At 33.0% G+C, this 16,786-nt stretch overlaps 1 protein-coding gene across 2 annotated transcripts in view; it reads right to left on the bottom strand.

The window, feature by feature from the left end:
* PTPRK (protein tyrosine phosphatase receptor type K) overlaps positions 1 to 16,786 on the bottom strand; it is a 495,428-nt gene that overhangs the window by 167,263 nt on the left and 311,379 nt on the right. For both annotated transcript variants that reach the window (XM_090279830.1, XM_090279829.1), the window contains exon 7: positions 16,218 to 16,511. In XM_090279830.1, coding sequence (XP_090135956.1) covers positions 16,218 to 16,511 — 294 coding nt within the window. The remainder of the gene's footprint in view (positions 1 to 16,217; positions 16,512 to 16,786) is intronic.

Below are 16,786 nucleotides of genomic sequence, written 5' to 3' on the forward strand. Positions count from 1 at the left end.
ACAGAAAAGTGAGTGAGTGGGAAGACAGACAGACATCTTCATTAGATAAGTCCACACTTAATTTATAGGTAACCATATCTATAATATCTATATCAATTTCTAGAACTCTTTCTATGCTTTTACTCAGCAGAATCTAATCTACTGGGAGAGGATGATAGAGAGACTGAAGACATGGGCAATTTCTTTAAATCTTTCTTGGGAAGTGAGAAAAACTATTAATTTTAGTCTGCATTTTTTAAAGATAATATTGCCTAAGTCAATAATTTTATTTAAAGTACAAACAGATCTTATATGACATACTAAGTTACCAAAGAAATGACCTCTTTGGAGTTCCACTTTGGGAATTAGCACTGAGAATACATGAATCATCTTTTAAAGTAATAATGTGATAAACCTTTCATTTCCATTCGTGAGAGAGAGAGATGGAACAACTAGAGAAGGAGAAAAATAAAACAACTACTTTCAAGCCATGCTTGATTGCAAAGCATATTTTAGGAGAATAAAATTCTAACTATAAAAGTATAAAATCAAAGGCAAAATGTTCATATTTCACACAGATTGTGAATGACTTTAAAGAGTCCAGGGCAGAGATTTTCAACGGGTATGCCACAAGAATTTTTAAAACATGCAGTACCTGAATATTTAGTCAGGGGCACTGAACTCTTTTCCCTTAGAGTGTCAAATTAAAAATAAGAAAAATGACAACAAGCCAGCACAACAGCCATTCAGTGTGAATGATATTGGCAGATAGGGAAAAAACATTTTTTTGGTGTGTTGGAGAATTTTAGTAATTAGCTTATGTGTGCCATGAGATGAAGAAGTTTGAAAACCGCAGGTCTTGGGTTGTAAAAACTGTAATAGTTCTTTCTTTCTTCCTTCCTTTCTTTCTTTCTTTCTTTTTCTTCCTTCCTTCCTTCTCTTCCTTCCTTCCTTTTTTCCTTTCTTTCTTTCTCTTTTTCTTCCTTCCTTCTTTCTTTCTTTCTTTCTTTCTTTCTTTCTTTCTTTCTTTCTTTCTTTCTTTTTCTTTCTTTCTCTTTCTTTCTTCCTTCCTTCCTTCCTTCCTTCCTTCCTTCTTTCTTTCTCTTTCTTCCGTCCTTTCTTTTTCTTCCTTCCTTTCTTTCTCTATTCTTTCTTTTTTTATTTTTTTAGAAAAAGAGCCCCCATAAGAGAGCAAACCATTTTAAATTGCATACTTGTGCACTGCTGTGCATGGGCATATGCACACACTATTGAGAAAATCATGAGACAAAGGGCAAACTACACATTCCTAAGGAAACTATCTTCGCTGGGTATAATGATACAGCTTATAAAGAAACAAGAAAGTAGGGTGAATCTGAACTCAGGGCATAAGGAGGGGAGGGTGGGGTGGAAGAAAGATTAACACTTAAGGTAAAATTTTACTTTCCTCAATACGGTTAATCCAAAGTCACTTCAGCCAGTGTGCCACGACCTACTTATACATCAACTGGGGTTGAGTGACAAAAATTTGCCTAGTCAGAAATGATGCAGTATTTGTCAAAAAAAATTGAGTTGCACTTTCATATTAGTACATTAAAAAAAAAAAAAAAAAAAAAAAGACAGGGCATGATTATTGCCCCGAGCACCAGGTGTGTTTAGGGGATAATGCAAGCACCTTAACAGTAGGTAGTAATGGAAAATGTCTATCCCTTCTTTTACTTTCAAGGTAGGCACTTGTAATATGCCTTGTTACACTGCCAAATGATTTCTTATTCCAAATTCCTTAAATATCACCTGTCCAAGCTGATAATATATTTTTAACTGAAGATATATATATATACTGTTTCTTGCTAAAAACCACAAAATAATAAATGCTTTACTTAGTCCCATGAAAATTTAAGTATTATGTACTGTTTGTAATATAGAAACTCTGTTCTACTGTTCTATTTATGCACAGGAACATATTTATTTCTCTACTACTGTATTCAAACTTTTTTTTGAAGAGTATATTAAAGGGCTATAATTATACCCTCATATTTTTAAAAGAATTTTCTAACTCTAACAGAATTTCTTCCTCAGATAAATTTTGGATTTTAAATTCAAGATAACAGTAACATTACCAATTTTAACTTTATTGTTATAAATATGTATGTATGTATGTATATATACACACACATACATACATATATACACATGTTTGTGTCAAAACATATTTCCAGGTTCTTAGCAGATTCCCAAATCTGACACTTTCTCTCAGAGCCTCAAAATACGAGGGGATACTAACTCATCTTGTTAAAAATAATAAAGGAATTTATCAACTACTTTGAGAATGCAGTTTGACCATCTTTTCAATGAAATTGGAAACAACTAAATAACTGATCACACTAAGCACAAATTTTTAAAAAGCTTCCTGATTATTTACAAAATTATAATCATAAAAATATTGTTAACTGAGAGAAAAAAGTTATCAGCTAAAAAAGTAGAAATCTAAGTAGCCTAGCCCATTTAATTTGCATTATACTTAAAGACTAAGGAACAGTTGAAAGAATGGATCACTAAAAATTCTGTTTTTGTTTTAGTAAGTTAGTCGTAGATCATTTCCTTAAAATAATATTAGTACTGATATTTTATCATACAAACTCAGTCTTGCTGACCTACTTTTTAGTTTATAAGAACATTCACCAAAATCTGACCGAGTGCAAGTACTTATTGTCTTCTCTTCAGTTAAATACACAGGCGCTTTTTATCCTCTGCTTTGGTGAATATCCTTGGAAAGTCTACATATTTAAGTTTGTTCTATGAAGGCTTCTGATTTGAAGGTGCAAAGAACCAAACTAATTATTTGTACTCAAGTGTAGAACTTAATACAAAATTGAAAAATGACTTTTTTTACTTCAAAGTTCTAGTAAGATATTGGTACAGCACTACCTCATGCTTTCATCTCAAAGAATGAGCACACCAGCCCTGCTGTTAATCCCACAAACACATGACCATGATCTTCTCCTGTTGTGGTGTGGAGATACCTGTTGGGCGCCCATTCCGCAGAAGAGCATCATGAATCTTTGAGGTGAGGTACAATGGGAGGTCAGAGGACAGTGCTGAAATAAAGATAGAAGTGCATCCTACATCATTAGCCTGCCTGCAAGTTCACCTAAGATCAGCTGGAGAAAACCAACACTAAACCACATTTTGAAGCTGCCCTTGGCTCTGTGTTGTTGCCTGACAATTATGGGGAATATTTAAGATGCACAAATAGATGTCACAATTCGACAAACCAATCAGTTTTTATAAAGCATATACTGAACATGTTGAATGCATTTGTAAGTATAAAACAGCCATTATATAAAGTTGTTTCTTTGTAAAAATATTAACAGTTTCAATAATCTGTATAGTTCATGCAATAAGATACTAATATGTACAGTGTAATTCCACCCCCTCCAGGAAAAAAAGAGAATGGTATTTTAAATATTGTTGAATAAAATTTACTGAAATTTCTAATTCAAAAAACAGCATACCCCTGACTCCGACAACATGAATGACATGGTGATGACACCCAAATCTGTATAATCTGTCCTCTGCACTCTCTGTTGAGCTGTAAAGACCTATAAATACAGCTGCTTACCAAATATCTCGTTTCTAAAATTAAACATAGCTACTTCCTTTCTAATGCTTTCCCCAATGTTGTACTCTTTCAACTTAAAACCTGTCACTATACCTCAATATTCTAAGCCAGAATTCACTTGCAGTGTGTGTCACAAAATTCTATTGACTGTACCACTCAAATCTCTTTCAATGCTGCCACCTCGTTGGAATTCTTATCTCCATTGCTTCAGTTCAAACTCTGATCAATTTTTGCTCAGACTGATGTCGCCGCCTTCTAATCTCCCTGAAATCTTTCAATCCTTTTCCTAAACTACGACTAGAGAATCACTTCTAAAAACAAATCATTCTAAACATTTTAATAAAAACAATTCAAACTAATTATTCTTTAAAATTCACTCTGTTGAACAAAATATTCTAATGTATTATATAAAAAATTAACATGAACTGATGGATGAATAAAAAGGTGAATAGGTATGTAATATATAGCAAAAGGTAAAATTATAAAGGTAGACTTATGGATGGTTCATAGCATTGTTCTTTTAGATTTTATTCATTTTAGTAATTTTTAAAATACCAGAAGAATTTCTTTTTAATGAAACAATTTGCAATGTAGTAATAGCTATTATCAGTTGTAGGCTTATGTTCTAAGTAAGCATTTTGCATGCATTATCTCTAATGACATGCAAGAAATGTTTAACACTTCTAGAATGCCCTTGATTCTCAAAAAAAAAAACAGAGAAGGTGGTGAGGTGAAGGAAAAGCCCTGATCTGCAGCATTTACCAATTTCCATGCTATAATAATCCCAAAACAGAATTAGAAGAGATGAACATTAGTTTATTATTATACAGTATCTTCAACATACAGATAAAAGACATAAATGCCCTCAAGAAATAGGTAATGGTGCAATCTATTGAAATAATAAAAAAGTTTTGAGTACTTATTACTTTTGTTTAAAATATAACTGATATTGTCTGTATGTTTACTTTTTAATAATAATGTAACAACCAACTGACAAATTCCTGACAATTTAATAATTAATTCTCAGCTTTAGCACATCATGAATTATTTCACAAACACCATATTGGGCAGAGGTTCAATTATTCATCATTCTTTTACAGATGACAATATGAAACATTAGAGATTCTATTACTTGCCCACTAGTAAGTATGAGAGTATGTTACTTGCCCCATAGGTTACTTGCCCAGTAGTATGATTTTACTGACTCATGAACCTTAATTCTTCACCACTAATGCGCATGACCTGCTGCTTGATGAAATTATCATACTTCAAGGCCCTTCTGTGCTCCCCTAGAGCTGAAAAGCACAATCTATTACAACACTTATTGGTCTAGTTATTTACCTACCTGCCCCTCTTCTAACCTCTTTAGGAAGCTCAGCATAAAAATGCACTCAGGCAACCTGAATTCGAAGCTAAGAGCTAGTGACTGGCACAAAGTAAGTACCTGATATATGGGAACTACTATGACAATGGTTCTCTAGACAGTGAGTGGCTGCAGAGCACAGTCTTCATGTTAGAATACCCAGCACTGAGGCAGCATTTCACATATAGAAGATACTCATGTAAATGAAAATAGGAAAATGTAGTATGAATGAGAATCTTGATTTTCTCATCAATAAGTTGTTTGATATTGATCAAATTATTTCACCCCAAGCACCCAGAATGGTGATAAGTGAAGGGGTTGGACTTAATTATGAACTACTTTCTTACACTAAAACTACATGACTTCATGCATGCCTTTGCTGATGGCAGTAAGAGACAGCAATGGAATATTATGTGTCAAGAAATTTTCAGCCATGTACAAAAAAATAATATACTCATAATGCTCACTGAAACATTTAAAATAGCCAATTATTGGAGGCAGTCCAAACTTTTAGTAATAGAATAGTTAAATATACTCTAGTGCTACATATGTCCAGTAGTATATTAAGCAATCATTAAAGATGACTGTTAGAATATCCTGTAGAAACACAGAAAATGAGAAAATATGATGGAAAGTACAATAAGCAGAATGTAATATTGTATATATCTTCTTTTTACAACTTTTTAAAGAAACAAACCACAGGCACTGAGAAAAATAATAGTGCACTGACAATGATGGCAATAGTTGTATAAACATTTAGCATAATAAGTGCCTTTAAAAAAATTCAATTGGCAAAATTTGGTGTAAAGTTTCTTATGTATAATTTATTAAAAATGACTCAGGTGTATGAATCCTAATGAGCTGTTTATAAAATAGGGGACTTCAAGCAAGGGACCTCTATTTTAGGGGTTAGTGCAGCCCTGGCACATTTTCTTATCCTAAGTGGAGCAAAGATTATTGTTTGAGAGAGCACAATGCACACACATTTAAAGGATGCAGAATTCACCAGAGGAGGGATGGAGAGACATAAAAGGGAACTCTGAAACAGTGATTCTACCTTTTAGTATTCCTCAGTAACATAATTTTAAGTTGGTATCCAAATTGCTAAAATTGAACACAAACTTTTAAAAGAAAACCCAACTTGTTTTAATTAAGCTGAAATATCAACTATTAGTTTAATCCAAAGAGCTGACTTTTTTTCCCAAAGTAACTAGTTTACTGATGGAACATAGCCTTAAAAAATGCCTTTTCCCTCTGTGGATAGTAAACCAGAGTAAAGGAGAGGCAGAAGTTAAAAGGATTATCTGGGTCAGCTGGAAGAGGAGGATTGAGACAAAGTTTTCTACCTAATGCTTTGAAAATCAAGCAGCATTTTGTATTCTATTGATATATCTTATGTGTGGTGGAAATAAGGTGCAAAAATTATTTAAGTAAATTAAATAGAATGATGATTCAGTTTAAACATTTTGTCACTTGTTAGAAGGGGATCTACATGTTAGTTACCTGTTAATTTTACTTTTAAAAACAAGATAAATGAGAACAATGTTATCTTCTCTCCACCACTTTAGAACCTGCTAAGAATTCAAACTTCATTGATTAAATAATTAAGGAAAACAGGACCAATGGCCCAACCAATTAGAGAGCCAATCTGATATGAATAGGTTGCTTTTGTTTAAAAACAAGAAAGCTTATTCTCGACAGCATATTGTTTTATGAAGGCAAATGAAGGGGTTCATCTCCTGGTGAGAGAACAGCTATTATTATCTTCATTTTGCAATTCTTAAAATACTAGAGAGAACTTTAATATACTTATTCAAAAATCACAAATTCATCAATATACCAATTTGTTTTTAAGTTATGTTAGGTTTTTCCCAAATCATTGTGCTTTAAAATGCCATTACATAAATGTCATAAAATGAAGAAAAGCTTGAAGTAACATTGTTTAGTACAGGAGAAATTAAAACTTTAAAACATGCTCCTAAATATTCTATACTGTAATAATTTACTGGATGGCAAAAAAGAAGTTAAAATCAACGCAGTATAACAAGCAAAGATCACTGCCATTTATATTTTAAAACTAGGTAATCATTTCTTTATTCATGTGTAAAGTCTATCTTAGAGAAGAAAACACTTCTAGCAAGCAAAGCAATGTATTATGATTTCCATTAAACATTACTCTGAATCACGAGCAACCATGTTAGGTGCTCTTTATTTATAGAAATAGCTAAAAATTAGAACAGAAATTATTCCATTTCCTTCTATAATTACTGTTAAAAAGAAGCTATGTATATTTATTTTTACACATATGTAAAATAAATCTTGTTTTAACAATAAAGTATTATAGATTCACATGTAACATTAGAACAAAAATATGTTTGTATATTTTGAGTGGTGCATGTAATGTTGACAAAATACAGTACCAGATTAAAAATAAAGTAACAAATAAAGATGAACTTTTTTTCTGATTGTATATTATTGCTTTATTGTGAAAGACCATGTAGGGGTAAGAAATAACAACAAAGCCAGAAAATGAAAGGTTAGCTATTTAATTAAACTCAAATGTCACCCAGATGATATGTCTGAGACAATTAAAATGGACGCCACTCAATGATTTTTAGGTCATGTCATATGTAGTGACAGCCAAATTTGCACAGATCTTGCTTTGGGGGTGTCACAAAAGGCATGAATTTCTGCCCTTTTCACATTTTTATGGATATTACAAAGTTTAATAAAAGTTAGAACAAACAAGATTTTAACTTACTCAATATCTTTGCCTTAGAATACGTTTCTTTATTCTCTCTGCAGTTTACATACAGGTTGGTGGAGAAGAAAAACAGAAAATCATCCCTACTGCATTTGTGAGCGCTAATACGGCTATATCTTGTAGAAAGACAGTGAAGACCAGAAAATGAGACTCTAAAATGATGGTTCAATCTTCAAATTTAGGTAAGAGTCAAGTTAAGTAATGAAAATAAGATACATCTTTATATCTTTTTTTTCCACTCAAGAAACTGTACAGAGTGACGAGCATTCTCCAAAAATGCTGATTATAACTCAAATGGATCTGGTAAGAGAGTTCAAGAATAATGAGGAATCTATACTCCAGTCCAAGAAAATCTGACAACATTATTTTTTTGCCAGGATCTCAATAAGGATTTTTCTTCTTATTCTGAAGCAAATAAAATAAATTATAATTTAAGTAAGGAGGAAAAAAGCAGGGGGTGACAACTGATGACAGGGGTAGAACCTCTGGGTAAAAAGGGAAAATATTAAGGACCAGTCCATGCACCAGTATAGGCACAATGACACCATCAAGGAGGTCAGATACTCACAGGTTCAGTCTCTTGAACTCATCTTCATGTTTAATGTATCCCTTAGTGTTCAACATCTGGATCCACAGCTTTTTAATTCTATCTAGGTCATTTCCTTCTTCAGACACTCTTGTGCTATTATCATTTAAGATATTATTAAAAATCATTTTATTTTTATTTCTACTTCCTGATGTAAAAAAAAAAAAAAAGACCTAGGACCAGAGGGAAAATCCAAGGCATTTAATGGAACTGATGTTGTTATTCAAATCATTTCCACCTGTCAGCTTTATTATACTATGCAAAATTCAATAAAAATAAATGAAGCCAATAAAAAGAGTACTTAATGATGTTGTTAACAGACTCAGCGTGTAGTAAAGTACTACGAATAAATAAAAGTGTTGTTTTTACTGGTTACCAAATGCTTTCTAGCAACAAAGTAAGTTAGAAGACAATTTTAAGCTCAAAGCAACCCAACTCTACTCAGTAAAGTTAATTACACAGTTACGAAAGATGTTCCTCGTAAGGAAATGTTTCATCAATTGTATATATGATTAACTATACATCCCATGCCAGAGGTAAAAGACAAACAAGTTAGATGGAAAGATGATTTTCATATTTGTTCAATTTTCATGAGTCTTATCCTGGGAGATCCTAGCATGATAGGCCATCAGTACAATTAATAGAAGTTGATTACATTATAAATGTATCTCCCCTTACCCAATGGAAATTTAGAATATATATGCTCTATGCAATTTAAAATAACATTTCTATTATCCACAGGCCCCAGAGAATTCAAATAAACCAAATTATTTTAATGATTTAAATTAAAATATGAATTATATTTTTCACTTAATAACACCATCTGGCATATAGTTTCCCTAAGTGTTGTTAGAAAGGAAAGAAAGAAGGTAAATCATTCTTATGGTGGCAACTGGCTAAATGTTGTTTTCTGCATTATTTCACAGTTCAGGAATTAGCAATGAAGCTACGGTGTTACCCAGCTCTGTTCAGAAAAGTGTTAACCTAGTCTGTTCAGAAAACAAAGGTTAATATTGTATTCAAACATATCACTTGAGAAAATTAAGTTTTGGTCAGAAATTATTCTCTCCCCTGGATTTCCAAAGTACTTTATTTATATCTTTATTATATCACTTATTATGTTTTTGCAGTTATTACAGTTCTAACACTAGAGTGTCAGTTACCGAAGAGTGGAAATCTTGTGTTATTAATGTTGTATTCTGCTTCCTAAGTGTGGCAAAGTATACAAGTATGCAACTTTGACACTCAATAAGATTTATGAAATAAATAAATATGTATCTCATCAAATACACAGTAGCTCTTGAATTTCTCTGCAATCTTTCCTAATTTTTCTCCTCTAAAAAATGTGTCATATCATGAGTTTTGCATATTTGTTAATGGCATTGGGAAACACACATTTTCAAAAGAGAAGTAAATCAAACAATGAAGTTAGATCACCTATCAAATGTCTTTAAAATCCTTTAGTGATAGGACAGTGTCTTGTTAATTAGGAATGACAATATTTTCCAAGACTTTACAAATTTCCTGTTTCTGATTGAAAATGAGAAAGGCTAAGCCCTGGCTGCTGTGGCTCAGTGGATTGAGTGTTGGCCTGCGAGCCAAGTGTCACTGGTTTGATTCCCAGTTAGGGCACATGACTAGGTTGCACGTCAGGTCCCCAGTAGGGGGTGCAAGTAAGAGGCAACCACACAGTGATGTTTCTCTCCCGCTCTTTCTCCTTTCCCTTCTCTCTAAAAAATAAATAAACAAATAAATTATTTAAAAAAAAAAAGAAAGAAAATGAGAAAGGCTATAGAGAAGATGATAAAATACTTTTTAAAATATTCTAAGCACGTTTTCATAGTCTCTCTGCTTCCAGTCTTTCCTTAACTCTCATTGTCCACAGAAATCAGATTTTTAAAAAACATGCAAATCTAGTCATGTTAGTCTATTTCTTAAAAACAACAGAATAGCAGCCCCAGAGCATGTTAGACCTGGCCACATTCCATCTGCAGCCTCAGCCCTGCCACAGCGCAGAGATAGCCAGTGAACGCTCCATCTGTTTCAGAACCAAATCATCAGTGATGTTTACTACCGGGCTAAACATGTGGTTCCCTCTGTCTATTTTCTGTACTTTCCTGCCTTAAAAACTTGCCGTTAATTTTTAAGATACAGCTTCTAAGCCATTCTTTCCTGGGCACAGCTTATCTAACACACTCCCTTAAAGAACAGCTTCTTCTTTTAAATTTCTGTCACACACTTTTACTCTTTGTTTACATGTCTGTCTCTGGTGATCACTAGGGACCTAAGTGGCAAGCATTGCTTGTATAACTTTGAAGACCTAGCACTTAATCCAGTCCTGTTAACAAAGAAAGAAGACAATAAATGTTTTTTTTTTCTGAATAAATATATGTCTTTCAAACTGAAATATTCTTGATAGAATCAGAAAAACAAAACTAGGTTATTACCCACAAAAAAAAAATTTAAAGAATTTTACTTATTTTAGATTTTTAAGAAAATAGAAAAACTGCTTATCATTACTTTTCTTAGAGCTTTTTATATTTGTTATTTTCAATTTCAAAATAATAGCAATGTCTTCTGAAATTCCTGCCCAGAAACAATAAAGAAGCCACACGAAGCTCATACATAAGAAATTAATACATTTCAAAAAGTTTTAAAACAAGTATTGATATAAGCCTTCAATTTAAAACAGAGATGCTCTCCTCACACTGGTAAACCATACCAATTCCCACAAAAGTTGTTTTAACCTCGAGGCTAAGTTTCTATGACACCTAGTCTTTGTGATTGATAACTGTCTTGGACCACATAAAAATCAATATATGGTTCCATTTTGCTGATGAAGTTGTTGCCATAAGACCAAAATTTAATTCCTCACCATTTGGCTTCTGATACATGAGTGAGTTCTGTTTTGTTTTTCCTTCCATTTTGAATTTGGGAGAGAAAAAAATGTATTTTTTGTAAATGTTTACACGTAAAGTAAGACACTCTCCCTTTCATTGCTTCATAGATCTACCTGTTTCACTGAAAATTGCCAAGAGCACTGAACTTCAATATAAGAGCAGAAAGTAGTTTTTGCAACTCTATAAATATATTACATTCTGGACACCCTGAACTCTTGACCTTCCCTATGAGGGAGATGCTGCTAAAATGTCAGTTAATCATAAAGTAGGGCCACAATGGGTTACCCAGAAGGAGAAGGCAATTTAAAAGAGCAATTTTGACATGCAATTGCCAAAGTATGCGATGCAGACAATTTCCGGGGATGGCATATTTTATTTCCATTTAATAAGAGAAAGAGAAACTGTATTTTCTTAGCTTCAATACCAGATGGTATACCTAGGGGAAGCAGACACACGGGGGAAAAAAAAAAAAAAGAACATACTTTCTTTGATTGTTCACTGAAGTTTTTGAATTACCTCTCATTTTAGACAACCTCACATTTATGCTTTTTAAAAAAATTATAAAATGCCTGAAGAAGCATTATGTGAACACAAACATGGGTGAGGCTGTACACACACAGAGAAACAACCCCTCAGGAGCACAGAGAAGCAGGAGGCAAGCACAGGTTGCTGCAGCCACCGGAGACGGTAATTACCACCTCTCCTAACTTGAGAAACCCTGAAGCAGGTGATTTCACTCACCCGATGATTTTAATATACTTCAGAAGGAAAAGAAAAGAAAACAACAACAAAAAGCTTTGGCAACTAGGTAGGATATTTTCAGATAAATTAAAAGACTTGAACAACGCTTCTTTAACTTTAAAATATTTAACACACAGCATATACTTGATTGAGTGTGAAACAGGGTTAAGAAATTACGCTTTGAATAAAAGTATGGTTACAAAAAGAGGGGAAAAAGAATTCAGGCTTTTTAAGTAAAACCACATTTTCAGAAATTGCATTTGAGCCATAGCTGACGAGCTGTCTATTATTAGATGTCTTGTTTTGTTTTTCCTGAGTCTTAGGTTCACAAACTACACAATTGGCATAATAATATACCTAATTCACAGGATTGGTGTGAAAATAAAATATCATGATAAATGCACCTCATATGCTAATTATAAAGCAGTATTAATCAATACTTAAGTATGAAAATCTACACTGCATGTTTAATTCAAAATTTCTTCATTGATGCACAAAAATAAAACCATTTATTTAACTTGCTTTAAAATAATTTATAGACAAATTTCTGCAAGTAATAAAATTTCAATGGCTTAAATACATTAAAATGGAATATTTAACATGAAATTATAACTAATGTACTTTTTGATTAGTACTTAATATCAAAATTGTTCCCTTGTGATACACCAGAATAGAATCTGAATTTCTTAGAGGCAAAAATTAATCATCATCCCTTTGTTATTAATAAGAATTTCATGTAAAATTGATATTAATACAAACACAGGAAATAAGGTTTTATACTTATTTTTAAGGCTTCCTGGTGGTATAACATGCAGGGTATATTAAAATAATCAACATTTTTCAATCACATGATATTAATGGTAAAACACTATAGATATAGTGTGGCATTTCCCCAGTTCTGATTAAAATGGAATGAGTTCTAGAAGCAATATTCAGAGCTTGAGATGGAAACTGCTCCAAAGACTATGGTAGAAGTTTCAAAGGGATCATTTCCCCAGATGAAGAAGAATTTCCTTTTTTTGCTTTCAAAAGAATTAGTTTTAATTTTAAAGTAATGCATGTTTATTAAATAAAAATGTCACTTTATTATTAATTATAGAGCAATAGCAATGACTAAGTTTTATTTAACACTCCCTACATACCAGCCCTTGTGGTAAAAGCTTACTATGTATGTGAAAACACAATGATTTTAAGCTTCTGAAATGTGTACTAAATACTAGATAATATCATAGTTAGCATAAGTCATGTTCTGTGCTGTTACAGGACACCAGGCTGAGACTGGTGACAATTCTGGTCAAGTCTGTGTTTGGTGAAAGTTATACGAATCTTAAAGATGGGAAGCTGATGGACACTGTAATTTTAATCAATATTGACTCTGTATTTAGATATTCAATATTCATTGTCTATAAGCTATCCAACTTCAAGTTTTCAATGATAGTTTAATAATTAATACACTATATGATTTTATAAACTTTTCCTCCTTTTCTAACAACAGCAAGATTAGTAAACACTCCTGGTAAAAGAGCAGCCCCAGTTTCTTTCAAATCTATAATGTACTTAAAAATTTAGTCTATAAGCACCTTTTTTACCATAAAAAACTGTATCAGACATAACTTATGAGGACATTAATAAATTAATAAACATGACAACAAGACTTACCACATGTGAAAGGAAGTTTTAAAAATCGAAAAAGTTTCTACAGTTGAAATGAGAACCACAAGTGAGCATGACACCACTCTGTGCTGCAAAGGCCACAAATCAAATGTTTCTCAAACATAAAATTAGGGGGAAAGACCAATATAATTCCAAAATGTCAAGACATTTATAAATTTGAAAGCAGCGATGAGTATATGTTATTTTTATTCTAACCCCTCCCACCCAGATAAGGTTATTCTTAAAGTACCTTAAAACACTTTCTAGTCATATTTTTATTCCATTTCAATATGCATTTTAACTGAAGTTCAATATGGATTTTAATTGCATTCAACGAGGATGTATTAATGCTTATGAGCATGTTGTTTCCATCCACTTAATACAGCATACTTAACTTTAAAACAAAATTCCATTCACTTGCAATATCCACTGGCCCTCACTCCAATAAACAATATCAAGTAATTCCTAAGTTAAACAAAAATTAATTATTATTAGCAATATATTGTATGGCATTGTTAATTTTTTAATTGTCTATTTTGATGAAAATAAAAAAAAAAAAGAAAACAGATGTGGTATTTAAAAGAGCAGTTGGGGCACAGGAAAGCAAAAGGGAGAATCCTGGAATAGCAAAATTATTTTAATTTGTATATTATTATTTTAATTTGTAGGAGAAAAATTAAATGTAGGAGAAAAAAGTAATTTTTACTTGAAAATGTGTATACAATATCCTCTGTAAAATAAATCTATTGTTCATTTGCTGTTAGCATTAAATATTAATTTTGGAAGACAGAATGAGCTACTTCTCAACTTCCAAACTATCTCCTCTCTAAATAATTCCTCTGACTAGTTGAGGCTGTGGTGTGAACTTGTTTCCCCATTTGGAAGTTCATCTACTATATTAAGAACAATTTGTCACATTACCTAGAATGAAATAATTCAGCAGTAGAGATAATCTGAAAAGCAAATGGTGTGATTTAGGCTGGGGAATGAAAGCTTACTCAATCTCTTTTTTAAAAAATATTCTATTTCGTTATTTTTAGAGAGAAGAGGAGGGAGGGAGAAAGGGAGAGAAACATCAATGTGTAGTTGCCTCTTGCATGCCCCCAACTGGGGACCTGGCCTGCAACTCAGGTACGTGCCTTGACTGGAAACTGAACCAGAGATATTTTGGTTTTCAGGCCAGCACTCAATCCACGGAGCCACACAAGCCAGGACTTAACCAATATCTTCTAAATTAAGCTGTTTTTCAACCATAGGATCAATGCATACACCAATCAGCAAGTTAGTGGAACCTCTATTGTCTAAATCTCAGACTAATGATTGATCAGATAAACTTCCTATTTGTGAAACCCTTTCAATATTAATATGACATATTAATATATAAAATTAAGCCAGAATAAAAAATACTTTTGGATGACATCATATAAAGTAATTTCATGGGTTTTGTTTTGATATTTGATCTGCGTTCTGGGTGAGTAGCCCCAAAATATCGTAAATGCTAACCAGATGTTCAAGAAACAAAAGACACTTTATAAGCATTTACATTTTCATAGATCCCTACAGTCTTCATTTTCATTTTTCAAAACCTAGATGATTAAATGGTCAAGATGAATAGATCCATGTATTAACTCTGAAGGTGTTTCAATATAATGTTTGAACATTTCTAAAAAATGTCTTTTCAACTAAACTATTTTCAATAACATAATAAAGAGTGCACTAAAAATGCACTCTTAATAACTCAGATGATTAAACTTTTCAGTGGATTTTAATAAATAGCTAACAATCTCTTCCATTATAACAACACGGTAGGAAAGGAACTAGGATGAATGTTTGTACACTACTTTTTATTTCACTTCTTATTCTTACTTTGTGTTTTCTCCATATATTATTATATTCACCGCTATGTTTCAGATATGGGGAGGGCAATAACAAGGCTTAAAAACTCCAGGCAGGCCTCTGTGTGTTCTACAGCCAGCTGTCGAGCTGTTGACTTAGTTTTCAACAACTGGATTTCTTGAATAGAAGAGCTGCCTCACAGAAGCTTGGTTCACAGGAACATTTATTTTTATTGATTGATTGACTGTTTTTCTATTACAGTCATCCCACTTTTTCCCCCACTGCTCTGCCCTCACCCAGCCCACCTCTTCTCCCACAGTCAACCCCTCCACCCCCATGTTGTCCAGGTCCATGGGTCATTTATACTAGTTCCTTTACAGAACATTTCTTATGTTATTAGATATGGTCTCCTCAATGGTCAAGGAAGACAATTTCCATGTATTAGAAAGGTATTCAGCATTTGCTTGAATTGCCAAGGTTTGCTCTTAATACTTTCACCTGTGTCTGTCAGAGATTTGGGGATGAACATAGACAAGTTGAGCAAAATTACCATACAAGAAAAAATTATGGATACAAAATAATGCTGAATAATAATAGAGAAAGATTCACACTGCACCTAAAAACAGTCAAATTATGGCATAGCCGAGGGTACAATTTACCAAATTCACTGAAACTCTTAAAACAGTGTGATTACATCATGCACCTAATAATGAGAACGTTCAATATTGTACGTATAGTATGTGTCTTATGCTCTAATTTGTTATTAGGCAGAATGGCTTGCTATTCAGTCTTACCTGCACATTTGGTTCTGGTGATTAGTGGAGGTCCTGGGAGCCCCGTCCCACCTTCACCAGGTCTTGTAAGTAGAACACGGATTTCATATTCAGTATCTGGATCCAAATGCCATAATTTATAAGTTGGAGCATTGACTGCATGGGTTTCTGTCCAGGACCCTGACGTCATGCGGTACTCCACTTCTTTCAGGATAATGGGACCATCGCCAATGATGGAGTTGGCGTTTAGCTGAATCAGCAAATATGTAGGTCCAACACCCAGCAGCTGGGGCGGAGCAATGGGTCTTGGTGGTTCTAGGAGAGATTAATGTGTGACCTAATTAGTTAGAAATCCAAGAGACTACAATACATAGAAATATATTAATGGATCTCAAAGCCCAGAGCCTTAATAAATAATTTATTTAGGAGGACCTAATCAACACATGAAAAAAAAAAAACTAGGGCATGAATGGTCCTGCCACTGTCCTTTTAAAGATCAAATACTTTCACAGATGGGCTATGATCCACCATGACAAGTTTTCTCTTACTAAAACCATGCGTCTCCAGGCAATAAAGCTGTAACGCACTTG

The sequence above is a fragment of the Furipterus horrens genome, unplaced genomic scaffold (genome assembly GCF_987537825.1).
Source record: "Furipterus horrens unplaced genomic scaffold, mFurHor1.1.pri manual_scaffold_6, whole genome shotgun sequence".
NCBI classification, from domain to species: Eukaryota; Metazoa; Chordata; class Mammalia; order Chiroptera; family Furipteridae; genus Furipterus; species Furipterus horrens.